At 43.2% G+C, this 23,631-nt stretch overlaps 2 protein-coding genes across 2 annotated transcripts; both read right to left on the reverse strand.

Annotated features, from left to right (window-relative positions):
* Positions 1-288: 288 nt before the first annotated feature.
* On the reverse strand, positions 289-2,041 carry LOC119495957 (tripartite motif-containing protein 16-like). The gene has a single exon (XM_037782901.1). It carries the CDS (start codon positions 1,966-1,968, stop codon positions 289-291), a length of 1,680 nt encoding a protein of 559 aa, XP_037638829.1. The 5' UTR covers positions 1,969-2,041.
* Positions 2,042-17,003: 14,962 nt separating this feature from the next.
* Positions 17,004-19,062, reverse strand: LOC119495856 (tripartite motif-containing protein 16-like). The gene has a single exon (XM_037782743.1). It carries the CDS (start codon positions 18,998-19,000, stop codon positions 17,324-17,326), a length of 1,677 nt encoding a protein of 558 aa, XP_037638671.1. The 5' UTR covers positions 19,001-19,062; the 3' UTR covers positions 17,004-17,323.
* Positions 19,063-23,631: the final 4,569 nt, after the last annotated feature.

A 23,631-nucleotide genomic window follows, 5' to 3' on the forward strand; every position in this document is an offset into this window, starting at 1 on the left:
CACGATGTAATGACTCAATGAACCGCTGACACAATCCCCGGAAAACATAAACACTGAACTGTTCTCCAGCTTTTCATTTAGAAAGAGCAACAACCAATGAGGAACCTGCAACAGTCGCTGATGAATCCTGTAACTTCATCACTCAGTCAGTCAGGCAGTGACACACTTTAGTGTTTGTAGGGCTGGTCCTCTGCGGTCCAGACACAAATCAGCTCTGCAGCAACAATGATGGACACCAGAGAAGTTTAAGAGTTAAAACACAGAATTTAACCCTTAAATGACTTCTGTCTATTTCAGTTTACACAACTCAGCAGTGTTTCCATGACCGTAATCAAGCCAAAGTCCAGCATAGAGAGGCTCAGTGAATGTGGTCTGGACTCTGTGGAGGAGAGTCATGGTTTCAGAGACGCTGTAGAAGGACAGAATACCTGCACTGTGATCCAGGTACACTCCTACTCTGGAGGACTGAGGACCTGAGACGGGAGTTTTGACATTGTTGTACAAAAATATATAACTGTCTTGTTTACAATCTAACGCCCAAGATTTATCATTGTATCCAAAGTAACATTCATTCCCCCCCCCTGCTCTCCTGATACTCTTGTATGTGACTGCTACATAAACTCGTCCCCCTCTCCTCTCCACCTCCCAGTAACAACGTCCAGTCAGACTCTCTCTACTCAGGACCTGAGGCCTCCATGCAGTGAATCTGTCTGGGTGACTAGCATAAGACTGATGTTGTCTCATATATGTTGCTTTTCTGTTCCCCTCAGATAATAACAGATATGTGTATGCTGTGTTTGGATCCAGTGTGATTTCTCGTGAATATTTTAAGAATCCAGCTCTGGTCTTGGGCTCTGGTTGTGACAGTAAAACATCCACTTCAGTCCCTGTCTGTGAGACGTTTGTCCATTTCTCTCTCAGAACGTCCTGTAGTTTATCTCTGACTTCTGACACAGCCGCCGTCACGTCCTCAAAGTAGCTCAGAGGACGGATATTGATGCTGGATGAGTGTGTAGATTCAGTGAGCGGGGACAGTGAGGGGTAGTTGAGTAAAAACTGGTTGTGGTCCTCTGTGTGTGACAGCAGCTTCATCTCAGCGTCTCTCCTCTTCAGCTCAGTGATCTCCTGCTCCAGCTTCTCCTGAAGCTCTTTGACTCGACTCACTTCACTTTTCTGCTGGGATCTGACCTGCTGCTTCACATCACAGCTTCTTTTCTCCATGAGACGGATCAGCTCGCTGAAGATCTTCTCACTGTCCTCCACTGCTTTATCAGCAGAGCGATTGACAGCCTCCACCTCCTGTTGGAGCAGCTTCACATCTTTCTCTCTGTCCTGGATCCTCTGCTGGATGTTGAGTCGACTCACCTCCAGCTCTCTCTGCCTGTCGGTCCTTTCTGCTGCAGCTGAGACGGTGTCGTGGCCTTTATGTTCATCCACAGAGCAGAGATAACAGATACACTGCTGATCAGTACGACAGAACATCTTCATCACCTCGTCGTGACGAGAGCAGATGTTCTCCTGGAGCTTCTTGGAGGGCTCCACCAGCTTGTGTTTCTTTAACGGAGCTGAGTCATAATGAGGCTGGAGGTGTTTCTCACAGTAAGAGGCCAGACACACCAGACAGGACTTGAAGGCTTTCAGTTTCCTCCCAGTGCAGACATCACAGGCCACATCTTCAGGTCCAGCATAGCAGTGATCAGCAGGAGCAGCTTGGAGTCCAGTCTTCTTCAGTTCCTCCACTAAAACTGCTAATATGGTGTTTTTCAGCAGGACGGGCCTCGGTGTGAAGGTCTGCCTACACTGAGGGCAGCTGTAGATCTTCTTCTCATCCTCTCCATCCCAGAAGCTTTTAATACAGTTCATGCAGTAGCTGTGTCCACAGGAAGTAGTCACCGGATCCTTCAGTAGATCCAGACAGATCGAACAAGAGAAGGTTTCCTGGTCCAGCTGAACTCCTTTCTGCGCCATTTCACCTCTCAGTAGCAACGACTGTCTGAGTTTCACTTCCTGAGAACCGACACTAGTTTGAGCTCTGATGTAATCATCATGTGTTATGTTGGTTACGCCCACCTTCAAACTGTTGCTCTGAAGGGGAGGGAACAAGGAAATAAGAGCTATGATTCATTCCAGGACGAGGAGCAGCACGACTGACTACGTCCCAAATCACATACTTTTACTTTTTACTTTTAGTACACTGCAGCTGCCCTTATAAAGTACGTACTGTTGCATGCAGTATGAATACAATATATCTGCTGTGCAGAGGATTGTTGGTCAGAACAGCCAGAAAAGCATGCTGGCTTTCATACTGTAAAATGTGACCAGATGTAGAAGGACATCCTGGTATTTTTTGCACACTGCATTTGAAATACTATGTATTGGGACATCAGAAATCTTTTTTTCTGTCATACTAAGTAGTATGGTAGTATGGGTTTTGGAACGCACAGTATGTTTCGTCATTTACAAACGGAGCCTCGGTTCAAACCTGCTCCACATTTGAAAACATTTCAGTTTTCAGCTGTAAAATATTTCTTGGCTCCTCAGGCTTTGGTGATGGCTCCACATTTCTCATAACTCTTCCTCACCCGGGACAGGAACCCGGTGTGGGCAACGGACCGCTGTATGGGCAGCCGTTTACAGACAGGCTAGTGACACATTACACACACTCCTGAGGCTGCAGTGATTGTTTTTAAGAAATCTCATAAGCCATTGTTTTACTCCTTAATTTTTCATTTCATACAACTAGTGTAGTAATAATAATAATAATTTATATAACACTTGTCAAACTTAAGTACAAAGCTCTTTCCAGATTAAAAGATTTACAGAAAAAAAAATCTAAATCTCATGTAATAACGGGGCAGCTAAGCTGAAATATTCGTTACAATTGTCGTTTTGCGATAAAATCAACAAATTTGGCACAGATGTAGGTTTATATGTCACGAAAAGATATAGATATCGGGACGCTGCCAATTCGGCCCCTGACGGACGTGGCAGCCATTTTCCAAAATAGGCGTTTAATATTCCAAAACGTTGCAGAAAACTGATTTTATGACTCTTGATGATTTCCAAGGTGCGTTCAAGCTGATGAGATCAGATGTCAGAAGATCACAGAAATTATTTTTTTACCTCCTCATTTTTTAAGGGTACTTTTTAAAAGTTTTTAACCTGAGAAACATGTGAAAACCAAATAAAAGGAGCATGGTCACTTCAGGGTCAAACTTCACCCCCATGCCTTCATGGTAGAATGACAACCAATAAAGCAGTAAAACTGACAGAGATTAACGCTGCATACATTTCTTGGTCGCCAGTAACCTCTTATCAAGTTTCGTTTCAAGTTTCAAGTTTCAAGTTTCAAGTTTCAAGTTTATTTGTCATATGCATTTAAAAGTACAGTGTAAGTACAGTGAATGCAATGAAATGCGTTTTACCCTGGCTCTCTCTCAGCCCTTAAAATCTATAAATATTTTAGTACAGTTGATAAATACTACAATAAATAAGAAAATACCTAAGAATAAAATTATAAAACAACCTAAAACATCCATAAAACAATCCACAGCTCTGCATTCATTTAGTGCTACTGTTCAGTAGTCTGACCGCCTGAGGGTAAAAACTGTCTCTGAGGCGAGAGGTCCGAGCTCTAATGCTCTGTTGGCGCTTCCCTGAAGGGAGATAAGAGAAAAGTGTATGTACTGGATGACTTGTGTCCTGCATGATACAAAGTGCTTTCTTCCTGCAGCGAGTGGTGTAAATGTCCTGTAACTGTGGTAACGGTGATCCAATAATTTTTGATGCTGTTTTCACTGTCCTCATCAGGAGTTTGTGGTCATATGATGTAATGTTGCCAAACCAGACCAGTATGCATCCAGTTAAGATGCTTTCTATTGTGGACCGGTAGAATTTGATGAGGGTTTTTGTGGACATACCATGTTTCTTTAAACACCTCAAAAAATACAGTCTCTGTTGTGCCATTTTTGTGACACAGCTGATGTGCAGGGCCCAGGAGAGGGAGTCAGAAATATGCCTAGGAACTTGAAGCTGTTGACAAATTCGACAGGAGTGTTATTTATATCAACAGGTGATTGAACAGTTTTAATTCTCCTGAAGTAAATTATAAGCTCCTTAGTTTTCTCCGCATTCAGGGACAGATTGTTGTTGTGATACCACATGGTCAGGTTCCTCACTTCGTCCCTGTATGCCATCTCATTGTTATTTGTAATGAGCCCTATCACTGTTGTATCATCTGCAAATTTCACAACGCTGTTTGTATGATGTTTAGCCACACAGTCATATGTGTACAGACCATACAGTAAGGGACTGAGACAGCAACATTGTGGAGCACCGGTATTCAGAACTGTGGTAGATGAGTATCTGTTTCCTACTCTTACTGTCTGAGGTCGGCCTGTCAGAAAATCTTGTATCCACCTGCAGATGGAATTACAGAGGCCGTAGTCTGTCAGCTTAGATACTAGAAGAGATGGTATGATTGTTATAAAAGCACTGCTGTAATCAACAAACAGCATTTTGACATATGTGTTTTTTCCCTCCAGATGTTTTAGCACAGTGTATAAAGCCAGTGATACGGCATCATCGACAGCTTTGTTAGACCGATATGCAAACTGTGATGGGTCAATATTGGCAGATATGTTGTTATTTATGTGTGCCTTAACCCAGGGGTGCCCAATACGTCGATCACGATCTACCGGTCGATCGCAAAGGTATTAAAAAAAAAAAAAAAAAAATTTTTTTTTTTTTTAAATAGACGTCAGCCAACAAATTGCAACACTGTTTCACCTGAACTCATCTGGAGTGGAGGATGAGATTTTGACACTACAAGCTGACATTCAGCTTAAGTCCAGGGCTCATGGACAGTTCTGGAACTTACTCACAGAGGAAAAGTACCTCAACATGAGAAAATGTGCTACCTCCTTGACTGCATTATTCAGCTCCACTTATTTATGCGAGTCAGCCTTTTCCCACATGAAGATTATTAAGTCCAAATACCGTTTCACCTTGACTGATGATCATTTGGAAGTGTGCTTGAGGCTGGCTATCAGCAGCTACTGTCCGGACTATGCATCCCTGGCTGATTCCATTCAGTGCAAGTCATCAGAGTAAGGTAATGACAAAAAATGTACAGAGTTATATTGTACAATATGGGTTCATGCAGTTATGCAAGGTACACCAACATATATTGTACATATAAAGAATACTCAATATATTTATAAATAAATATATGTTTTGCATTTTTATAGTAGGTAGATCATTTTGACTTGGTCATTTTATAAGTAGCTCGCATGCTGAAAAAGTGTGTGCACCCCTGCCTTAACCAGTTGCTCGAAACACTTCATTATCACTGATGTTAAGGCTACAGGTCTAAAATCATTCAGACAAGATGCAGGTGATTTCTTGGGCACAGGCACAATTATGGATTTCTTAAAACATGTGGGAACCACACAGAGAGACAGTGACAGGTTAAAAATGTCTGTAAAAATGAGGACCCGAGGTGTAATGCCATCTGGGCCGGCAGCTTTGCCTGCTTTTACACATTTAAAAACTCTGCACACATCAGCCTCTGTCACCTGATGTGTTGTCCCACTGAGTGTGCGTGTATCCGCAGCGAGAATTTGTCCCTGTGCTGGTGGCTCCATGACATGCTCAAAGCGGGCATAGAAAGTGTTCAGCTGGTTAGGGAATGAAGCGGTGGTGTTAGTGAGGCCACCTGGTTTTGTTTTATAGCCTGTTACGGCTTTCAGGCCCTGCCATAAGCGCCTCGAGTCCCCGTCGTTACTGTTTCAATCTGTTCCGTTCTTCACTAACCATACAGACTGGACGGTTAAAGCATTACAGTTGCTTACTTGTGACTTTATTCAGTACGACAGTCCACATGTTAATTCAGCTCCAGCTAGCGTTACTTTGTCTGTGTCACACTCTAACAGTTCCCTGGAACAACAACAACTAGGAACCAACAATCCTATTGTTACATCTTTTCTTTTTTTTCTTTGAAGTAAAGTCTCTTACTCAAACTAAGTGACCAATATTATAATGAAACAAAAAATGTAGATTCTCAACATCAGTCAGAATATTAATTATTAATACCACTATCACTTGGAAACAAATAAAATTATCCTCTCTGGGGTACTGTGACACTTAAACGTTATCTTTACAGATATACATAACCAAACATTGTAATAAAATAAACTGTGCATATACATTACACTTTTCTTTCTCCTCTTTTTTTTTTTTTTTTTCTTTCTTTAGCTTAACCCTCTTTAACATTGTAACAAAACAAACAGCAGAAATCACATTTTAAACATTACTCCTTTCTCAGAGGCCTTGCCAGAGTCCAGAAACCCTGCTTTCCTCACTGAGTAAAGTCTCTCAGATAGTGAGGTCTGGTAACCTGACGACCTGACCTGGTAGTGACAGGGTGTTGGTGTCCCACCTGACCCCGCTCTACCACTTCCGCTTGTGGTGTCTGTACCACAGTCCCGGTTTGTGTAGGTGTGGAGGTTGTATCATGGTTGCGTCTGAGGTGCCGACGATTTCTTCTCAGAACACCACCTGACTCCAGTTTCACCTCATAAGATCTATGGCTTACAGGTTTCATCACCTTCGCCGCTCTCCAGACCTTATGTGGCTCGAAAGGCTGAACTCTCACACTGTCCCCTTTTTTCAGAGAGTCCATGTCTTTTGCAGTGCGGTTGTAGTATTTTTCTTGTCGCTGTCTATTGTGTATCAGTCCATGTGCGTTGTCTGTTATCTCTGGCTCCAACAGAGTGTCCCTGGTAGGGAGCAGAGTCCTTGTCCTCCTATTCAGAAGTCTCTGTGCCGGGCTTGTGTTGAGACCTTGGCTCGGTGTGTTGCGATGGTCCAGCATAGCCAAGTATGGATCTTGTCCCGCAGCCTTAGCTTTCAGCATGAGACGCTTGGCTGTTTTCACTGACGACTCAGCTTTCCCATTGCTCTGAGCATATCCAGGCGAGGATGTCCTGTGTTCAAATTCCCACATCTGGCTGAATCGCTGAAACTCCTGAGATGCGTATTGTGGGCCATTATCTGAGATAACAACATCTGGTATCCCATATCATGCAAAATGGGCCTTTAGCTTCCTGATTACTGTACTACTCTTTGTGTCTGGTAGATAATCTATCTCCCAAAAGTTGGAATAGTAATCTACTGTTATCAAGTAGTCCTTGTTATTAAAGAAAAACAAATCGGTACCCACCTTGGCCCAGGGTCTGTATGCCATGTCATGAGGGTGTAATGTCTCTCTTTGTTGCTTTGGGTCTACTGACCTGCATATGTCGCACTTGGAGATGAAAGTCTTTATGTACTCATTCATTCCTTGCCAATATACACATTCCCTTGCTCTCCTGAGACATCCTTCTCCCGTGACCAACACATCATCTGCAATGATGTGTATTCCAGGTAAGCCTTCCAGCGCTTGCATGAGCTTCCTCTGGAAGACCTCTGGTGCTGGGCTTATTCCCATCGGCATTCTCAGCCAACGGAACCGGCCAAATGGGGTGGCGAATGTGGTGAGGTAGCTTGACTCTTCCTTTAATTTCACGTGCCAGAAGCCGTGCTTTTCATCACAGACTGTGAATACTTTAGCCTTTGATAACTCTGGGAGGATGTCATCAATTGTAGGGAGGGGAAAATGGCTCCTTTTGAGTGCCCGATTCAATGGTTTTGGATCTATGCAGATCCGCGGTTTCCCGTTCGGCTTTGCCACTGAGACCATACTGCTTATCCAGTCTGTGCTCCGTTCCACTGGTGCAATGATCCCTCTTTTCTCCAGATCCTTGAGTTCCTCTTTAAGGGGTGCCATCATCGAAACTGGCACTCTCCTTTTTGGCAGTTTTACTGGTGGCACACTGTTGTCTATTTCAATGCTATATTCACCCTCCAAACATCCATCACCGGTGAATACATCTCCAAACTCACTCTTGATTTTCTCCATCGTCATGTGTTCGTCACTTTTTTCCTCATTTGTTACAGGACACCGTTGTTTTTTCACGATGCTGTCAATGGCCAGGATATTCTCATACTGTACTTTAATTAACTTCATGGCCTCACTGGCCTTCCTGCCCAGTAAAGGAGTCCTGCTGTTCTGGTCCACCACTTGAAACTCCAGCCTGTACAGTTTGTTGTTTCTGGGGTTTCTGATCTTGACCTTACATTTACCAAGCGGACATAACCTGGTCTTATTATACATCGCAAGCACTTTCTCTGTGTGCTCCAGTTGTGTGTCTGGGTTTAGGAGATGTACGGGGATGATGTTGCAGGTGGCTCCACAGTCTATCTGGAAGTTAACCAGTGTTTTGTCCATCATCATTCCTGCAAAGAGTTGCTGTCCTTGACTATGTCTCTCTTTCACTTGGTTTATTGTCTCATTGTCCCCATATACTTCTGATATGGTCATAATGTCCTCACATGTATCACTGTCATGTTCTGAGACAACATGCACTGCCTTATATTTCCTGCTGTTCTCTGCTCTTGATTTGCACTTTGCAGCAAAATGATTGTCTTTCCCACACTTTTTACACTTCTTTCCAAAAGCTGGGCATTTTGTCTTGTTTCTCTCATGTGTTTTACCACAAAACTTACAGCAGATTTCATTGTCTTTGCTTTTCTCTCCGGCGTATTTCAGTGCATGAACTTCCTCCACTGTCAGTCCTTGCAGTGTTTTGCTGTTCTCCCTTGATAGCTCAGCAGCTCTGCAAATTTTCAGGCATTTGTCCAGTGTCAGATTCTCCTCTCTGAGTAATCTCTCCCTCATTGCAGAGCTACTTGTTCCACACACATCTCGATCTCTTATTAGTGTGTCTTTAATGTCTCCAAAGTTACAACTACTGGCCAACACTCTCAAGTCCGTGACATATTTGTCGATGTTTTCTGCTAATCCTTGGTTCCGCACTAAGAATCTGTATCTCTCAACAGTCTCGTTAACTTTTGGATTACAGTGTCCGTCAAATAGCGCCATCATTGAACTCACTGTTCTCCTCGCCAGCGTGTCCAGGAGCTCTCTTCCACTCTCTCCGATGAGGTAATAAAACAGCTTGACTTTGGTACTTTCCTCAGCATCGGGCATGGTAAGGTCCATGTACAGTGAAAACTCCTCCTTCCAACTCTTCCATATCTTTGCAAGGTTGTTGGAGTCCAAAATCAGTATTGACGGAGGTTTCAGTCCTTCCATCTCGACGTCAGCTATTTTTCTCCGCTCACCGTTGCCGTGTTCGGTTAGCCTCTTCAATGCTAATGAGCTAGCTAGCAGCACTTATCCTCATTTAACGGCTACTAAACTTTAGCACCGCTGCCACCATGTTTCAATCTGTTCCGTTCTTCACTAACCATACAGACTGGACGGTTAAAGCATTACAGTTGCTTACTTGTGACTTTATTCAGTACGACAGTCCACATGTTAATTCAGCTCCAGCTAGCGTTACTTTGTCTGTGTCACACTCTAACAGTTCCCTGGAACAACAACAACTAGGAACCAACAATCCTATTGTTACATCTTTTCTTTTTTTTCTTTGAAGTAAAGTCTCTTACTCAAACTAAGTGACCAATATTATAATGAAACAAAAAATGTAGATTCTCAACATCAGTCAGAATATTAATTATTAATACCACTATCACTTGGAAACAAATAAAATTATCCTCTCTGGGGTACTGTGACACTTAAACGTTATCTTTACAGATATACATAACCAAACATTGTAATAAAATAAACTGTGCATATACATTACACTTTTCTTTCTCCTCTTTTTTTTTTTTTTTTCTTTCTTTAGCTTAACCCTCTTTAACATTGTAACAAAACAAACAGCAGAAATCACATTTTAAACATTACTCCTTTCTCAGAGGCCTTGCCAGAGTCCAGAAACCCTGCTTTCCTCACTGAGTAAAGTCTCTCAGATAGTGAGGTCTGGTAACCTGACGACCTGACCTGGTAGTGACAGGGTGTTGGTGTCCCACCTGACCCCGCTCTACCACTTCCGCTTGTGGTGTCTGTACCACAGTCCCGGTTTGTGTAGGTGTGGAGGTTGTATCATGGTTGCGTCTGAGGTGCCGACGATTTCTTCTCAGAACACCACCTGACTCCAGTTTCACCTCATAAGATCTATGGCTTACAGGTTTCATCACCTTCGCCGCTCTCCAGACCTTATGTGGCTCGAAAGGCTGAACTCTCACACTGTCCCCTTTTTTCAGAGAGTCCATGTCTTTTGCAGTGCGGTTGTAGTATTTTTCTTGTCGCTGTCTATTGTGTATCAGTCCATGTGCGTTGTCTGTTATCTCTGGCTCCAACAGAGTGTCCCTGGTAGGGAGCAGAGTCCTTGTCCTCCTATTCAGAAGTCTCTGTGCCGGGCTTGTGTTGAGACCTTGGCTCGGTGTGTTGCGATGGTCCAGCATAGCCAAGTATGGATCTTGTCCCGCAGCCTTAGCTTTCAGCATGAGACGCTTGGCTGTTTTCACTGACGACTCAGCTTTCCCATTGCTCTGAGCATATCCAGGCGAGGATGTCCTGTGTTCAAATTCCCACATCTGGCTGAATCGCTGAAACTCCTGAGATGCGTATTGTGGGCCATTATCTGAGATAACAACATCTGGTATCCCATATCATGCAAAATGGGCCTTTAGCTTCCTGATTACTGTACTACTCTTTGTGTCTGGTAGATAATCTATCTCCCAAAAGTTGGAATAGTAATCTACTGTTATCAAGTAGTCCTTGTTATTAAAGAAAAACAAATCGGTACCCACCTTGGCCCAGGGTCTGTATGCCATGTCATGAGGGTGTAATGTCTCTCTTTGTTGCTTTGGGTCTACTGACCTGCATATGTCGCACTTGGAGATGAAAGTCTTTATGTACTCATTCATTCCTTGCCAATATACACATTCCCTTGCTCTCCTGAGACATCCTTCTCCCGTGACCAACACATCATCTGCAATGATGTGTATTCCAGGTAAGCCTTCCAGCGCTTGCATGAGCTTCCTCTGGAAGACCTCTGGTGCTGGGCTTATTCCCATCGGCATTCTCAGCCAACGGAACCGGCCAAATGGGGTGGCGAATGTGGTGAGGTAGCTTGACTCTTCCTTTAATTTCACGTGCCAGAAGCCGTGCTTTTCATCACAGACTGTGAATACTTTAGCCTTTGATAACTCTGGGAGGATGTCATCAATTGTAGGGAGGGGAAAATGGCTCCTTTTGAGTGCCCGATTCAATGGTTTTGGATCTATGCAGATCCGCGGTTTCCCGTTCGGCTTTGCCACTGAGACCATACTGCTTATCCAGTCTGTGCTCCGTTCCACTGGTGCAATGATCCCTCTTTTCTCCAGATCCTTGAGTTCCTCTTTAAGGGGTGCCATCATCGAAACTGGCACTCTCCTTTTTGGCAGTTTTACTGGTGGCACACTGTTGTCTATTTCAATGCTATATTCACCCTCCAAACATCCATCACCGGTGAATACATCTCCAAACTCACTCTTGATTTTCTCCATCGTCATGTGTTCGTCACTTTTTTCCTCATTTGTTACAGGACACCGTTGTTTTTTCACGATGCTGTCAATGGCCAGGATATTCTCATACTGTACTTTAATTAACTTCATGGCCTCACTGGCCTTCCTGCCCAGTAAAGGAGTCCTGCTGTTCTGGTCCACCACTTGAAACTCCAGCCTGTACAGTTTGTTGTTTCTGGGGTTTCTGATCTTGACCTTACATTTACCAAGCGGACATAACCTGGTCTTATTATACATCGCAAGCACTTTCTCTGTGTGCTCCAGTTGTGTGTCTGGGTTTAGGAGATGTACGGGGATGATGTTGCAGGTGGCTCCACAGTCTATCTGGAAGTTAACCAGTGTTTTGTCCATCATCATTCCTGCAAAGAGTTGCTGTCCTTGACTATGTCTCTCTTTCACTTGGTTTATTGTCTCATTGTCCCCATATACTTCTGATATGGTCATAATGTCCTCACATGTATCACTGTCATGTTCTGAGACAACATGCACTGCCTTATATTTCCTGCTGTTCTCTGCTCTTGATTTGCACTTTGCAGCAAAATGATTGTCTTTCCCACACTTTTTACACTTCTTTCCAAAAGCTGGGCATTTTGTCTTGTTTCTCTCATGTGTTTTACCACAAAACTTACAGCAGATTTCATTGTCTTTGCTTTTCTCTCCGGCGTATTTCAGTGCATGAACTTCCTCCACTGTCAGTCCTTGCAGTGTTTTGCTGTTCTCCCTTGATAGCTCAGCAGCTCTGCAAATTTTCAGGCATTTGTCCAGTGTCAGATTCTCCTCTCTGAGTAATCTCTCCCTCATTGCAGAGCTACTTGTTCCACACACATCTCGATCTCTTATTAGTGTGTCTTTAATGTCTCCAAAGTTACAACTACTGGCCAACACTCTCAAGTCCGTGACATATTTGTCGATGTTTTCTGCTAATCCTTGGTTCCGCACTAAGAATCTGTATCTCTCAACAGTCTCGTTAACTTTTGGATTACAGTGTCCGTCAAATAGCGCCATCATTGAACTCACTGTTCTCCTCGCCAGCGTGTCCAGGAGCTCTCTTCCACTCTCTCCGATGAGGTAATAAAACAGCTTGACTTTGGTACTTTCCTCAGCATCGGGCATGGTAAGGTCCATGTACAGTGAAAACTCCTCCTTCCAACTCTTCCATATCTTTGCAAGGTTGTTGGAGTCCAAAATCAGTATTGACGGAGGTTTCAGTCCTTCCATCTCGACGTCAGCTATTTTTCTCCGCTCACCGTTGCCGTGTTCGGTTAGCCTCTTCAATGCTAATGAGCTAGCTAGCAGCACTTATCCTCATTTAACGGCTACTAAACTTTAGCACCGCTGCCGCCATGTTTCAATCTGTTCCGTTCTTCACTAACCATACAGACTGGACGGTTAAAGCATTACAGTTGCTTACTTGTGACTTTATTCAGTACGACAGTCCACATGTTAATTCAGCTCCAGCTAGCGTTACTTTGTCTGTGTCACACTCTAACAGTTCCCCGGAACAACAACAACTAGGAACCAACAATCCTATTGTTACAGTTACAATGTTGTTCAAGTTTGTCCCGGTGTTGTTTTTTGGCTGACTTGATGGCCTTCCTAAGCTCGTACCTGGCTTCCTTATAACGCTCCTCATCACCTGCTTTGAAGACGGCGGACCTTTCTTTTAGTCTCAGGCGGACATTGCTGTTAATCCATGGTTTCTGGTTTGGATCGGAGCGGATGGTACGAGTGGGAATACAGGTGTCCACACAGAATTGAACATAGTCAGTAACTGTATCAGCGTACTCACTCAGGTTAGTAGGATCTCTGAAAACTGACCAGTCAGTGGATTCAAAACAACCCTGGAGTTTGAGCTCTTCCTCTGCTGACCAGCACTGGACTGACCTCAGGGTGGGTTTCTCCCTCTTTGGCTCCTGCTTGTAAACAGGTAGCAAGAGCACGGAAGAATGGTCTGATTTCCCAAAGTGAGGCCGTTGGATAGACCTGTAAGCTCCTTTTATGGTGGAGTAACAGTGGTCCAGAGTCTTGTTGCCCCGAGTGGAACAGCTGACCTGCTGGTTATATTTCGGTAGCACTGATTTAAGGTTGCAGTGGTTAAAGTCCCCCGCCACGATGGAAATGGCCTGCGGGTGCTGGTTCTCGTAGCCAGTGATAGCGCCATGGAGCTCCTCCAGAGCTACTGCAGCGTTGGCTTGGGGTGGGATGTAGACAGCGGTTAGCAGGACAGAGGGGAATTCCCTCGGTGAGTAGAAAGGCCAGCACTTGATAGTGAGGTGTTCAAGAACCAGTGAACAGGAGTAGGTAATTACCTCCACATCGGTGCACCACGAGTTGTTCACTAGGAAGCACACGCCGCCACCCTTTGACTTGCCAGTCGCGTCCCCCGAGCGGTCCAGGCGATGCACGGAGAAACCCTCCGGTTGTACGGCGCTATCTGGAGTGTCCGATGTTAGCCAAGTTTCAGAAAAGCCGAACACACTACAGTTCCTCATGTACCACTGGGCACTGATACGGCAGTGGAGCTCGTCTATCTTGTTGCCAATGGATTGCATATTGGCTAGCAAAATGCTCGGGATGGGAGGCCAAGTGGGCTGCGCCTTAGTCTCACCAGTAGCCCGCCACGTCTTCCTCGTTTGCGCCTGTGCCGGCGCTTGTAGCCAGTGTACCAGGATACCTCCGATTTAACAATGTCTTTCAGTACCGGAGGCGCTGTGCAGAAGTTTGGAACATTTTGTCTGATGTCCAGTAGAGTCTGACGGTCATAAATGACTGCGGAAGATGTAGATTGTGCTGAGAAACTAATAACTAGAGCTAAAATAAAGAGAAGAGTGAGAGAAGCTCGTAGCGTGTCGCCATCAGTCGGCGCCATATCTCTGGTTTCTCCCCCAGCAGGCACACTGCGGTGTCAAGAGGTCAAGATGTCAGACAATCTCCATTAAGCTCACTGCAGTGTCTGAACTACTGTCCATCGGTCACATTTTCTACAGAAATCTCTGGATCAAAATGAGCATTCATAGTAATGATAGCGATGACGAGGTTCAGGACCGCTAGATCAGCATCTGACTGTGATATGGCTCTGTGTCCTGATGACATTCATGTCCTTCAGACTAACAGCTAGATGTGAAAGCTTGGCTTGGACTTTGACTGAATGAGTTCAGGCTGTCAGATTGGTGGATTAACATCCTCAGACCACTTTAATACTGAGCACTCCTGACCTCTTGTGGTCCAAGTCGGAGCCTTCTGAGAGAATCTCCACGTGTTCAGCAGTCAATATACGGAGACAGAAGCACTTTCAAACACAAGAAACGATCACAGGAAAAGTATTTCACATTATTTTCGTAGATAGTACCACCTGCTGACCAGCAGTCATTCCCAAGCTGCTGCTCTGCTGAGCATTACTCAATCACAATATCATCTGATACTGTTTAATGACAGCAGCCGTACTGTGTGATGGGCTACGCTGACATTTAAAATGAGTGATCACGGGAGGCAACAACAGCTTTTCTTACTGCCACACAGCCCTCAATGGGCGGCTCTATCCCCAAGAGCTCTGTTTTGGGTGAGAAAAACGGCGGCCTAGTGAGGACGGAGCCCCAAACTGAGAGAAAAATATGCACTTGTGAATTTTTACGGGTTCATTTGGACAAAGACTACTCTATATACATTATTCAAGACACCCAGACAGAAGACAGTGTGGGGTAGTCCAGAAATTAAACAGTAAAGTAAAGCCACCTCTACACACAACAAACAGCGAAATCCATCTGAGAATAACTAATAATAATTAATGTTAAATATGAATAATGTTGTGGGATTGATCCTTAGTTCATGGGATATTTGGGGATTTATACATAATTATTACACACATATATATATATATAATAAATTAAAAAATAAACAGACTAAGCACTGGAATAGTGATTTGGATATTGAATACCATGAACACCAAATAAGTTTGGATCCAGTGTGATTTCACAACAAATTCTGTTCTTTTACTGGTTAAAAATAGCTGACTGACAACAGCTGACTGACAACAGGGAGTTATCAAAATAAACTGTCCTGAAATATTTAAACAGCTTTATAATAATTTTCTCACATATTTAACGATCTACTTTGAAGCATTTGTGACAAAACGGTTCAATTTCAGGACGTCATCCTGATCCAAAGCAGCCTGGAGCTTTGTATGACACCATGGAAAAAAGACAGGAAGAAAAGACTTGGTTCATTCTTGTTTATTGATTATAGAAACCTTCAGTTTGTTCACACATCCCATCAGTAAAGTCTGTTAAATGACTCTTGTTCAATGATTTCACGTACAGATTCATTTTCATCCACACAATCAGTTTGTTTGAGCAGAATCTCAGCGATCTAACAGAGAATAATGATTTCCTTATTGATTATGATCATGATAATTACAGTTTTCATTAAACATCTTAGTATCTCGTTTGTACGTCGATCTGGACGACAACATTTAGACTGCCAAAACAAATAAATGTGATTCGAGATAACTTTACAAAAAGTGGTGAGAACAGAATATCTACAGTATGATAAGAAATAAATCACTAGACCTTCCTTTAAGACCCGTGCAGTGGAAGAGAAACAACAACACACACATACAGTATATATATATATATATATATATATATATATATTCATGAAACATTTAGAGCACAGAGAAGTGTCTATTTTCATGCAGAGAAATATCAGTTCAGGTGAACAAAGATCATCATGAGCAGTGAAACAGACACAGGAAGGAGCCACCTGAAGACACTCACACATTTACAGAACAACTCATGAGATGGATCGTGGTCAGGATGTGAATTTGTGGCTAAATTGTTACACAAATAATCAGTGGTTATGTCTATAATGTTTTGTGAACAGTTTTTTTTCCCACTTATATCTTAATGTTTGATTGAAAGACAACTTATAATGAAGCAAATTGCATTCAGTAATAGTAAATGGAAACATTTACTAGTCATTATATTATACATTTTATACAAGGTGAAAATGTATCAGCATGACATACAGTATGCAAGGTTAACAGTATTTAATTTCTTTATTAAAGCATGTGTATCAAAAGCATTCATCATATAAGTGGTGTGCAACAATATATACATACTTACAAAGTTTATGTCATCACTGACGTTGTTGCTGCCGTGTTTACTCCTAGATGGAGTGCTAATGGAGCAGCTGCATAGCCTGGCACTGATCGATCCAAACTCCATTCAGAAAACAAGCATTTTAAAAGTTGTTTGCTTGCTGTGTTGCGGACAGACCTGACAAAACATTAATTCAGACTGTTTACTAATCGGCATCATAATGTCGTTATTTCGGCATCATTTTGATCCGTTTATTGATATTAAATCACAGCACAGTGTGTTTATTTTGGGTTCATACCGCAGTAGCGACGTGTGGCTTGCTAATGTGCTTCCTGCTTGGTGTGAATGCACGGTGGTAACACAATACGAAGCACAACGTAACGTCACTTAAACGAACATAAACAATAGCACATGCACAACAACAGCACGATGTAATGACTCAATGAACCGCTGACACAATCCCCAGAAAACATAAACACTGAACTGTTCTCCAGCTTTTCATTTAGAAAGAGCAACAACCAATGAGGAACCTGCAACAGTCGCTGATGAATCCTGTAACTTCATCACTCAGTCAGTCAGTCAGTGACACACTTTAGTGTTTGTAGGGCTGGTCCTCTGCGGTCCAGACACAAATCAGCTCTGCAGCAACAATGATGGACACCAGAGAAGTTTAAGAGTTAAAACACAGAATTTAACCCTTAAATGACTTCTGTCTATTTCAGTTTACACAACTCAGCAGTGACATCATAATCATAAAGCCAAAGTCCAGCATAGAGAGGCTCAGTGAATGTGGTCTGGACTCTGTGGAGGAGAGTCATGGTTTCAGAGACGCTGTAGAAGGACAGAATACCTGCACTGTGATCCAGGTACACTCCTACTCTGGAGGACAGAGGACCTGAGACGGGGGTTTTGACTTTGTTGTACAAAAATATATAACCGTCTGGTTCACAACGTAACGCCCAAGATTTATCATTGTATCCAACTATACATTCATGCGACACCCCTGCTCTCCTGATACTCTTGTATGTGACTGCTACATAAACTCCTCTTCCTCTCCTCTCCACCTCCCAGTAACAACGTCCAGTCAGACTCTCTCTACTCAGGACCTGATGACACCATACAGTGAATCTGTCTGGGTGTCTAGAATAAGACTGTTGTTGTCTCATACATGTTGCTTTTCTGTTCCCCTCAGATAATAACACATATGTGTTTGCTGTGTTTGGATCCAGTGTGATTTCTCGTGAATATTTTAAGAATCCAGCTCTGGTCTTGGGCTCTGGTTGTGACAGTAAAACATCCACTTCAGTCCCTGTCTGTGAGACGTTTGTCCATTTCTCTCTCAGAACGTCCTGTAGTTTATCTCTGACTTCTGACACAGCCGCCGTCATGTCCTCAAAGTAGCTCAGAGGACGGATATTGATGCTGGATGAGTGTGTAGATTCACTGAGCGGGGACAGTGAGGGGTAGTTGAGTAGAAACTGATTGTGATCCTCTGTGTGTGACAGCAGCTTCATCTCAGCGTCTCTCCTCTTCAGCTCAGTGATCTCCTGCTCCAGCTTCTCCTGAAGCTCTTTGACTCGACTCACTTCACTTTTCTGCTGGGATCTGACCTGCTGCTTCACATCACAGCTTCTTTTCTCCATGAGACGGATCAGCTGGGTGAAGATCTTCTCACTGTCCTCCACTGCTTTATCAGCAGAGCGATTGACAGCCTCCACCTCCTGTTGGAGCAGCTTCACATCTTTCTCTCTGTCCTGGATCCTCTGCTGGATGTTGAGTTGACTCACCTCCAGCTCTCTCTGCCTCTCGGTCCTTTCTGCTGCAGCTGAGACGGTGTCGTGGCCTTTATGTTCATCCACAGAGCAGAGATAACAGATACACTGCTGATCAGTACGACAGAACATCTTCATCACCTCGTTGTGACGAGAGCAGATGTTCTCCTGGAGCTTCTTGGAGGGCTCCACCAGCTTGTGTTTCTTGAACGGAGCTGAGTCATAATGAGGCTGGAGGTGTTTCTCACAGTAAGAGGCCAGACACACCAGACAGGACTTGAAGGCTTTCAGTTTCCTCCCAGTGCAGACATCACAGGCCACATCTTCAGGTCCAGCATAGCAGTGATCAGCAGGAGCAGCTTTGAGTCCAGTCTTCTTCAGCTCCTCCACTAAAACTGCTAACATGGTGTTTTTCAGCAGGACGGGCCTTGGTGTGAAGGTCTGCCTACACTGAGGGCAGCTGTAGATCTTCTTCTCATCCTCTCCATCCCAGAAGCTTTTAATACAGTTCATGCAGTAGCTGTGTCCACAGGAAGTAGTCACCGGATCCTTCAGTAGATCCAGACAGATCGAACAAGAGAAGGTTTCCTGGTCCAGCTGATCTCCTTTCGTCGCCATTTCACCTCTCAGTAGCAACGACTGTCTGAGTTTCACTTCCTGAGAACCGACACTAGTTTGAGCTCTGATGTAATCATCATGTGTTATGTTGGTTACACCCACCTTCAAACTGTTGATCTGAAGGGGAGGGAACAAGGAAATAAGAGCTATGATTCATTCCAGGACGAGGAGAAGCACGACTGACTACGTCCCAAGTCACATACTTTTACTTTTTACTGTTAGTACACTGCAGCTGCCCTTACAAAGTACGTACTGTTGCATGCAGTATGAATACAATATTTCTGCTGTGCAGAGGATTGTGGATCAGAACAGCCAGAAAAGCATGCTGGCTTTCATACTGTAAAATGTGACCAGATGTAGTAGGATATCCTGGTATTTTTGGCATACTGCTTTTGACATCCTATGTATTGGGACATAAGAAATCTTTTTTTCTGTCAAACTAAGTAGTATGGTAGTGTGGGTTTTGGAACGCACAGTATGTTTCGTCATTTACAAACAGAGCCTCGGTTCAAACCTGCTCCACATTTGAAAACATTTCAGTTTTCAGTTGTAAAATATTTCTTGGCTCCTCAGGCTTTGGTGATGGCTCCACATTTCTCATAAACTCTTCCTCACCCGGGACAGGAACCCGGTGTGGGCAACGGACCGCTGTACGGGCAGTCGTTTACAGACAGGCTAGTGACACATTACACACACTCCTGAGGCTGCAGTGATTGTTTTTAAGAAATCTCATAAGCCATTGTTTTACTGCTTAATTTTTCGTTTTACATAAGAAAGTAGAGATAAGTAACCTAAGCAACTAGTGTAGTAATAATAATAATCATTTATATAACACTTGTCAAACTTAAGTACGAAGTTCTTTCCAGATTAAAAGATTTAGATTCTAAATCTCATGTAATAGTGGGGCAGCTAAGCTGAAATATTCGGAACAATTGTGCATTTTGCAATAAAAGCAACAAATTTGGCACAGATGTAGGTTTATATGTCACGAAAAGATATAGATATCGGGGCGCTGCCAATTTGGCCCCTGACGGACGTGGCAGCCATTTTCCAAAATGGCTGCAAAATAGGCGCTTAATAACTCAAAACATTGCATTGATGATTTCCAAGGTGTGTTCAAGCTGATGAGATCAGATGTCAGAAGATCACAGAAATGATTTTTTTACCTCCTCATTTTTTAAGGGTACTTTTGCTGACTAGAACATAAATGAAACAAAAGAACCAGAGAAGGCAGGCCACACAGACCTAACCCACTCTAAGAGACTCTGAGAAGAGAAGAAGCTAAATGGTGAGTGAATCCCACAGATAGGTTGACGTGGTACTTCTGCGGATTCACACACCCCTATACAGATACAGCAACAACAGGACAGCACTATCACTACCTCTGACAAAGAGACAATGGGCCTTTCCCATTTCTGATTTTATAAGGCTCGATACCTCACCTCGACTCCTCTCCTCGCGTCTTAGTCCCACCCGCGGGAGATGCGAGCGGAGGAGGCGAGGAAGAGACACGAGGAGAGAGGAAGAGAGGAAATATGTTTTTAGAGACATGAGACGTCCTTTCCTCTGAAGCGTCACGTGAAGCGAAGTCCATTTCTGATGACAGCAGCAGCTGATCACAGCTGGATCAGCTGTCAGTCAGCTTTAACAGTTGTTTATGCCTGAACTGAGGCCTGTACTACGAAGCGAGTTCAACATACCCAGGATATCTTCTCGTTATCTGGCTTAACTAACCCTAACAAACGAGATCTCGCTAAACGGTCCTACGAAGGTGGTTATCAACTCAGTAAGTCAACCCAGGGTTTCTCCATCTGGTTATGAGCGCATTCACATGAACGGGGCGGTGTTTTCAGCATCTGACCAATCACAGACATGGACAAGTCTACTGACAGACAGGCAGAGAGACACATTATACAAAGAGTAAACTATATTAGACAAATACGAAGAAGTTAAACACGTAATCCAGACTAAAAGTAACACAGTTGAAGCTGCCAAATGCAGGAAGAACAGCTGGCAAAAGAAAAAACTCCTGATGTGTGAATGTGTAAATTAACAGACTTGTTAATTTAACGGAATACTCAAAAGTAAAGTGTACTTGTCTAAATATAAATAGTGATTAAGAGTGTAATAGATGAATAGATTACTCATCTTTTTACCCTGTGAAACTAGTGGCATCTATCATTATTTCAACCTTCTTTCAGCTGCATCCCCCCTCTGTGGCGGTGTGAAACGGACTCAAGAGGAAGTTAAAAAATATAAATCAAAAAATATAAATCAAAGCGATAAACACCTGAACAGCTAACCTGCTCCTGAGCAGGTTATGTTCCAGATAAGAGATCAACTCGTATAAAAGCACCTCCTGACCAATAACAGCTCAGTGCGGTGATCGTATGATAATATTACACACATATTAATAAGTTTAAGTCATAATCCAGGCTTAAATTAACACAGAAGGACAGCTGGATTTATGCGGTGGGAAATGAAATTCTGGTGACTGACTGATGCTTCTGATGTGTATATTTGTGTTCTTTGATTAACAACTGATTACTGTGGGAATGCTGATTCAGCATTCTCAGTATTGTTCTTTGAATCTTTATTCAACTATTTTTAGTCTATCAAATCTGTGAATAATATTGTATATAATAAGTATTGTTGTTTTAAGTTCAATATATTGTTGTTTTAAGTTTAAGTATTGTTGTTTTAAGTTTAAGTATTGTAGTTTTATGTTTAAGTATTGTAGTTTAATGTAATGCCATCCGAACCTCCACCTACAGCCTCTTCCAGCAACCTGCAGTGGCCGCCTCCACCTGCAGATTCTTGCAGACAGCAACAGTCCAAGCCTAATCCAGCAACCTGCACTGACTCCTCCACTCAAAGGTAATCCAGACAGTTGCAGCCAGATTCTCCACCTACAGCCTCTACCTTCACTGCTGCCTCCACCTGCAAATCCACCTACAGCCATCAGCCTCCACCTGCAAATTCTGGCAGACAGCTGCAGCCCAACCTCCACCCACAGCCTAATCCAGCAAACTGCACCTTCTCCTCCACTTGCAGACTCTTTCAGCAGCCTGTTGCCCCATCATCCACTTCCCCATTCTGGTAGGTATCTACAAACAGCAGTCTCATCACAGTCCTTCATCTACAGACAGCTGCAGCCCGTCCCTCTGCTTACTGCCTTTTCTAGCAACCTGTAGCTGCCACCTCCACCTGCAGATTCTGGCAGACAGCTGCATCCCAAACCTCCATCTACAGCCATCAACCTCCACCTCCACATGCAGATTCTGCCAGACAACTCTAGCTCCACCTACAGCTTCTTCCAGCAACCTGCACCGCTGACTCCTGACCTTAGTGGAACAGCAGGGACCAGAGATACACTCGTAAATATAACCTTTCAGATAACATTCAAAAACTTAGCTAATAGCACGCCTGGGAGGATAAATGAAAGCCAACTTTCTGTTTACATTCTGTTAACTTTCGTCTTCTCACAGGTATTTCCATACGTTGTTTGAAAGAAGAGCACACACCCATCAACATAAACCTGACTGACTGTGATGCTGAACTTCACCTACCAGAAAGAGCTCTTCTTCTTCCGACTCGTCTGAACTCAATGTGTGGTGTATAGCAGTATGAGATATTTGGTGGTGCCTCAGTGTCTCGCCATGCATTTTCAGTTAATCTGATTTTTGAATGCATGTTAAAAATTATCAAACCTGTAGAAGTCATTGAGTTAAATAGGGATGTTATATATCTGTGTAACAGAACATCTTAGAATAATATCTGAGGTGGAAACTCTTTGTGGTTTTCTCCAGGCCCCGTTGGACTTAACAGACTTCCAGATCCACCAGGAGCTGATCAAGGGCCGGGAAGACAATTCCTTCTACAAGAGCTGTGTTCTGGTGGTTCTTCTTCCTGGCTCCTTGTTTTTATGTTCATTTTCTTTTTGAGGATTTTTGGCATTATTTGTAAATAAAATCTTTTTTCTTATTTGAACTAAACTCTCGGGTATGGTGTCCTTTGTATGTTACCGGTCACATGATTGTGCCAAATGTTTTCCTGTTGTGGCCGTAACAATTTCCAACCATGCTCCCTTAGAAAGACGGCCAGTTAGGTTGTTCTATTACTGTGTACTTGTAAGTCTTTGCACTGTTGCTCAAGTTAAGTCTGTCAATATCTGCAGTCATCAGATCAGTCATTTGAGTCCACAAGAATAAGCATAAATCAGATACATTAATATTTGAGATCTTAAAGAAGTGTATGTTAACCTTTTGATCCTATTGTCACCAATACATACTGTATAGACAACCTTAGACGGCATTTATGTTATACCAGTAAGTGGCGTTAATGCGTTAAAGAAATCAGTGGTTATTGGGATAACTTTGACAGCCCTAATCACTATGTTTGGATCTAGATACCTGGTGTACAAACAAATATAAACAATTCATATGTCTAGCATTTCAACTGACTGGTTTTAAGTCCTACTGTATGCTGTGTTTTGTGTGCAGGTCTCTGTAGATCTCTGTATCTGAATGGCAGGAAGAGTGAAACAGTTCAATCTTTTTTATTGTTATTAATAGCAAGCACACACTGGGGAACAAACAGAAGTGCTGCACCTTGTGATGTAACTAATACAT

The sequence above is a fragment of the Sebastes umbrosus genome, chromosome 10 (genome assembly GCF_015220745.1).
Source record: "Sebastes umbrosus isolate fSebUmb1 chromosome 10, fSebUmb1.pri, whole genome shotgun sequence".
Lineage (NCBI taxonomy): Eukaryota > Metazoa > Chordata > Actinopteri > Perciformes > Sebastidae > Sebastes > Sebastes umbrosus.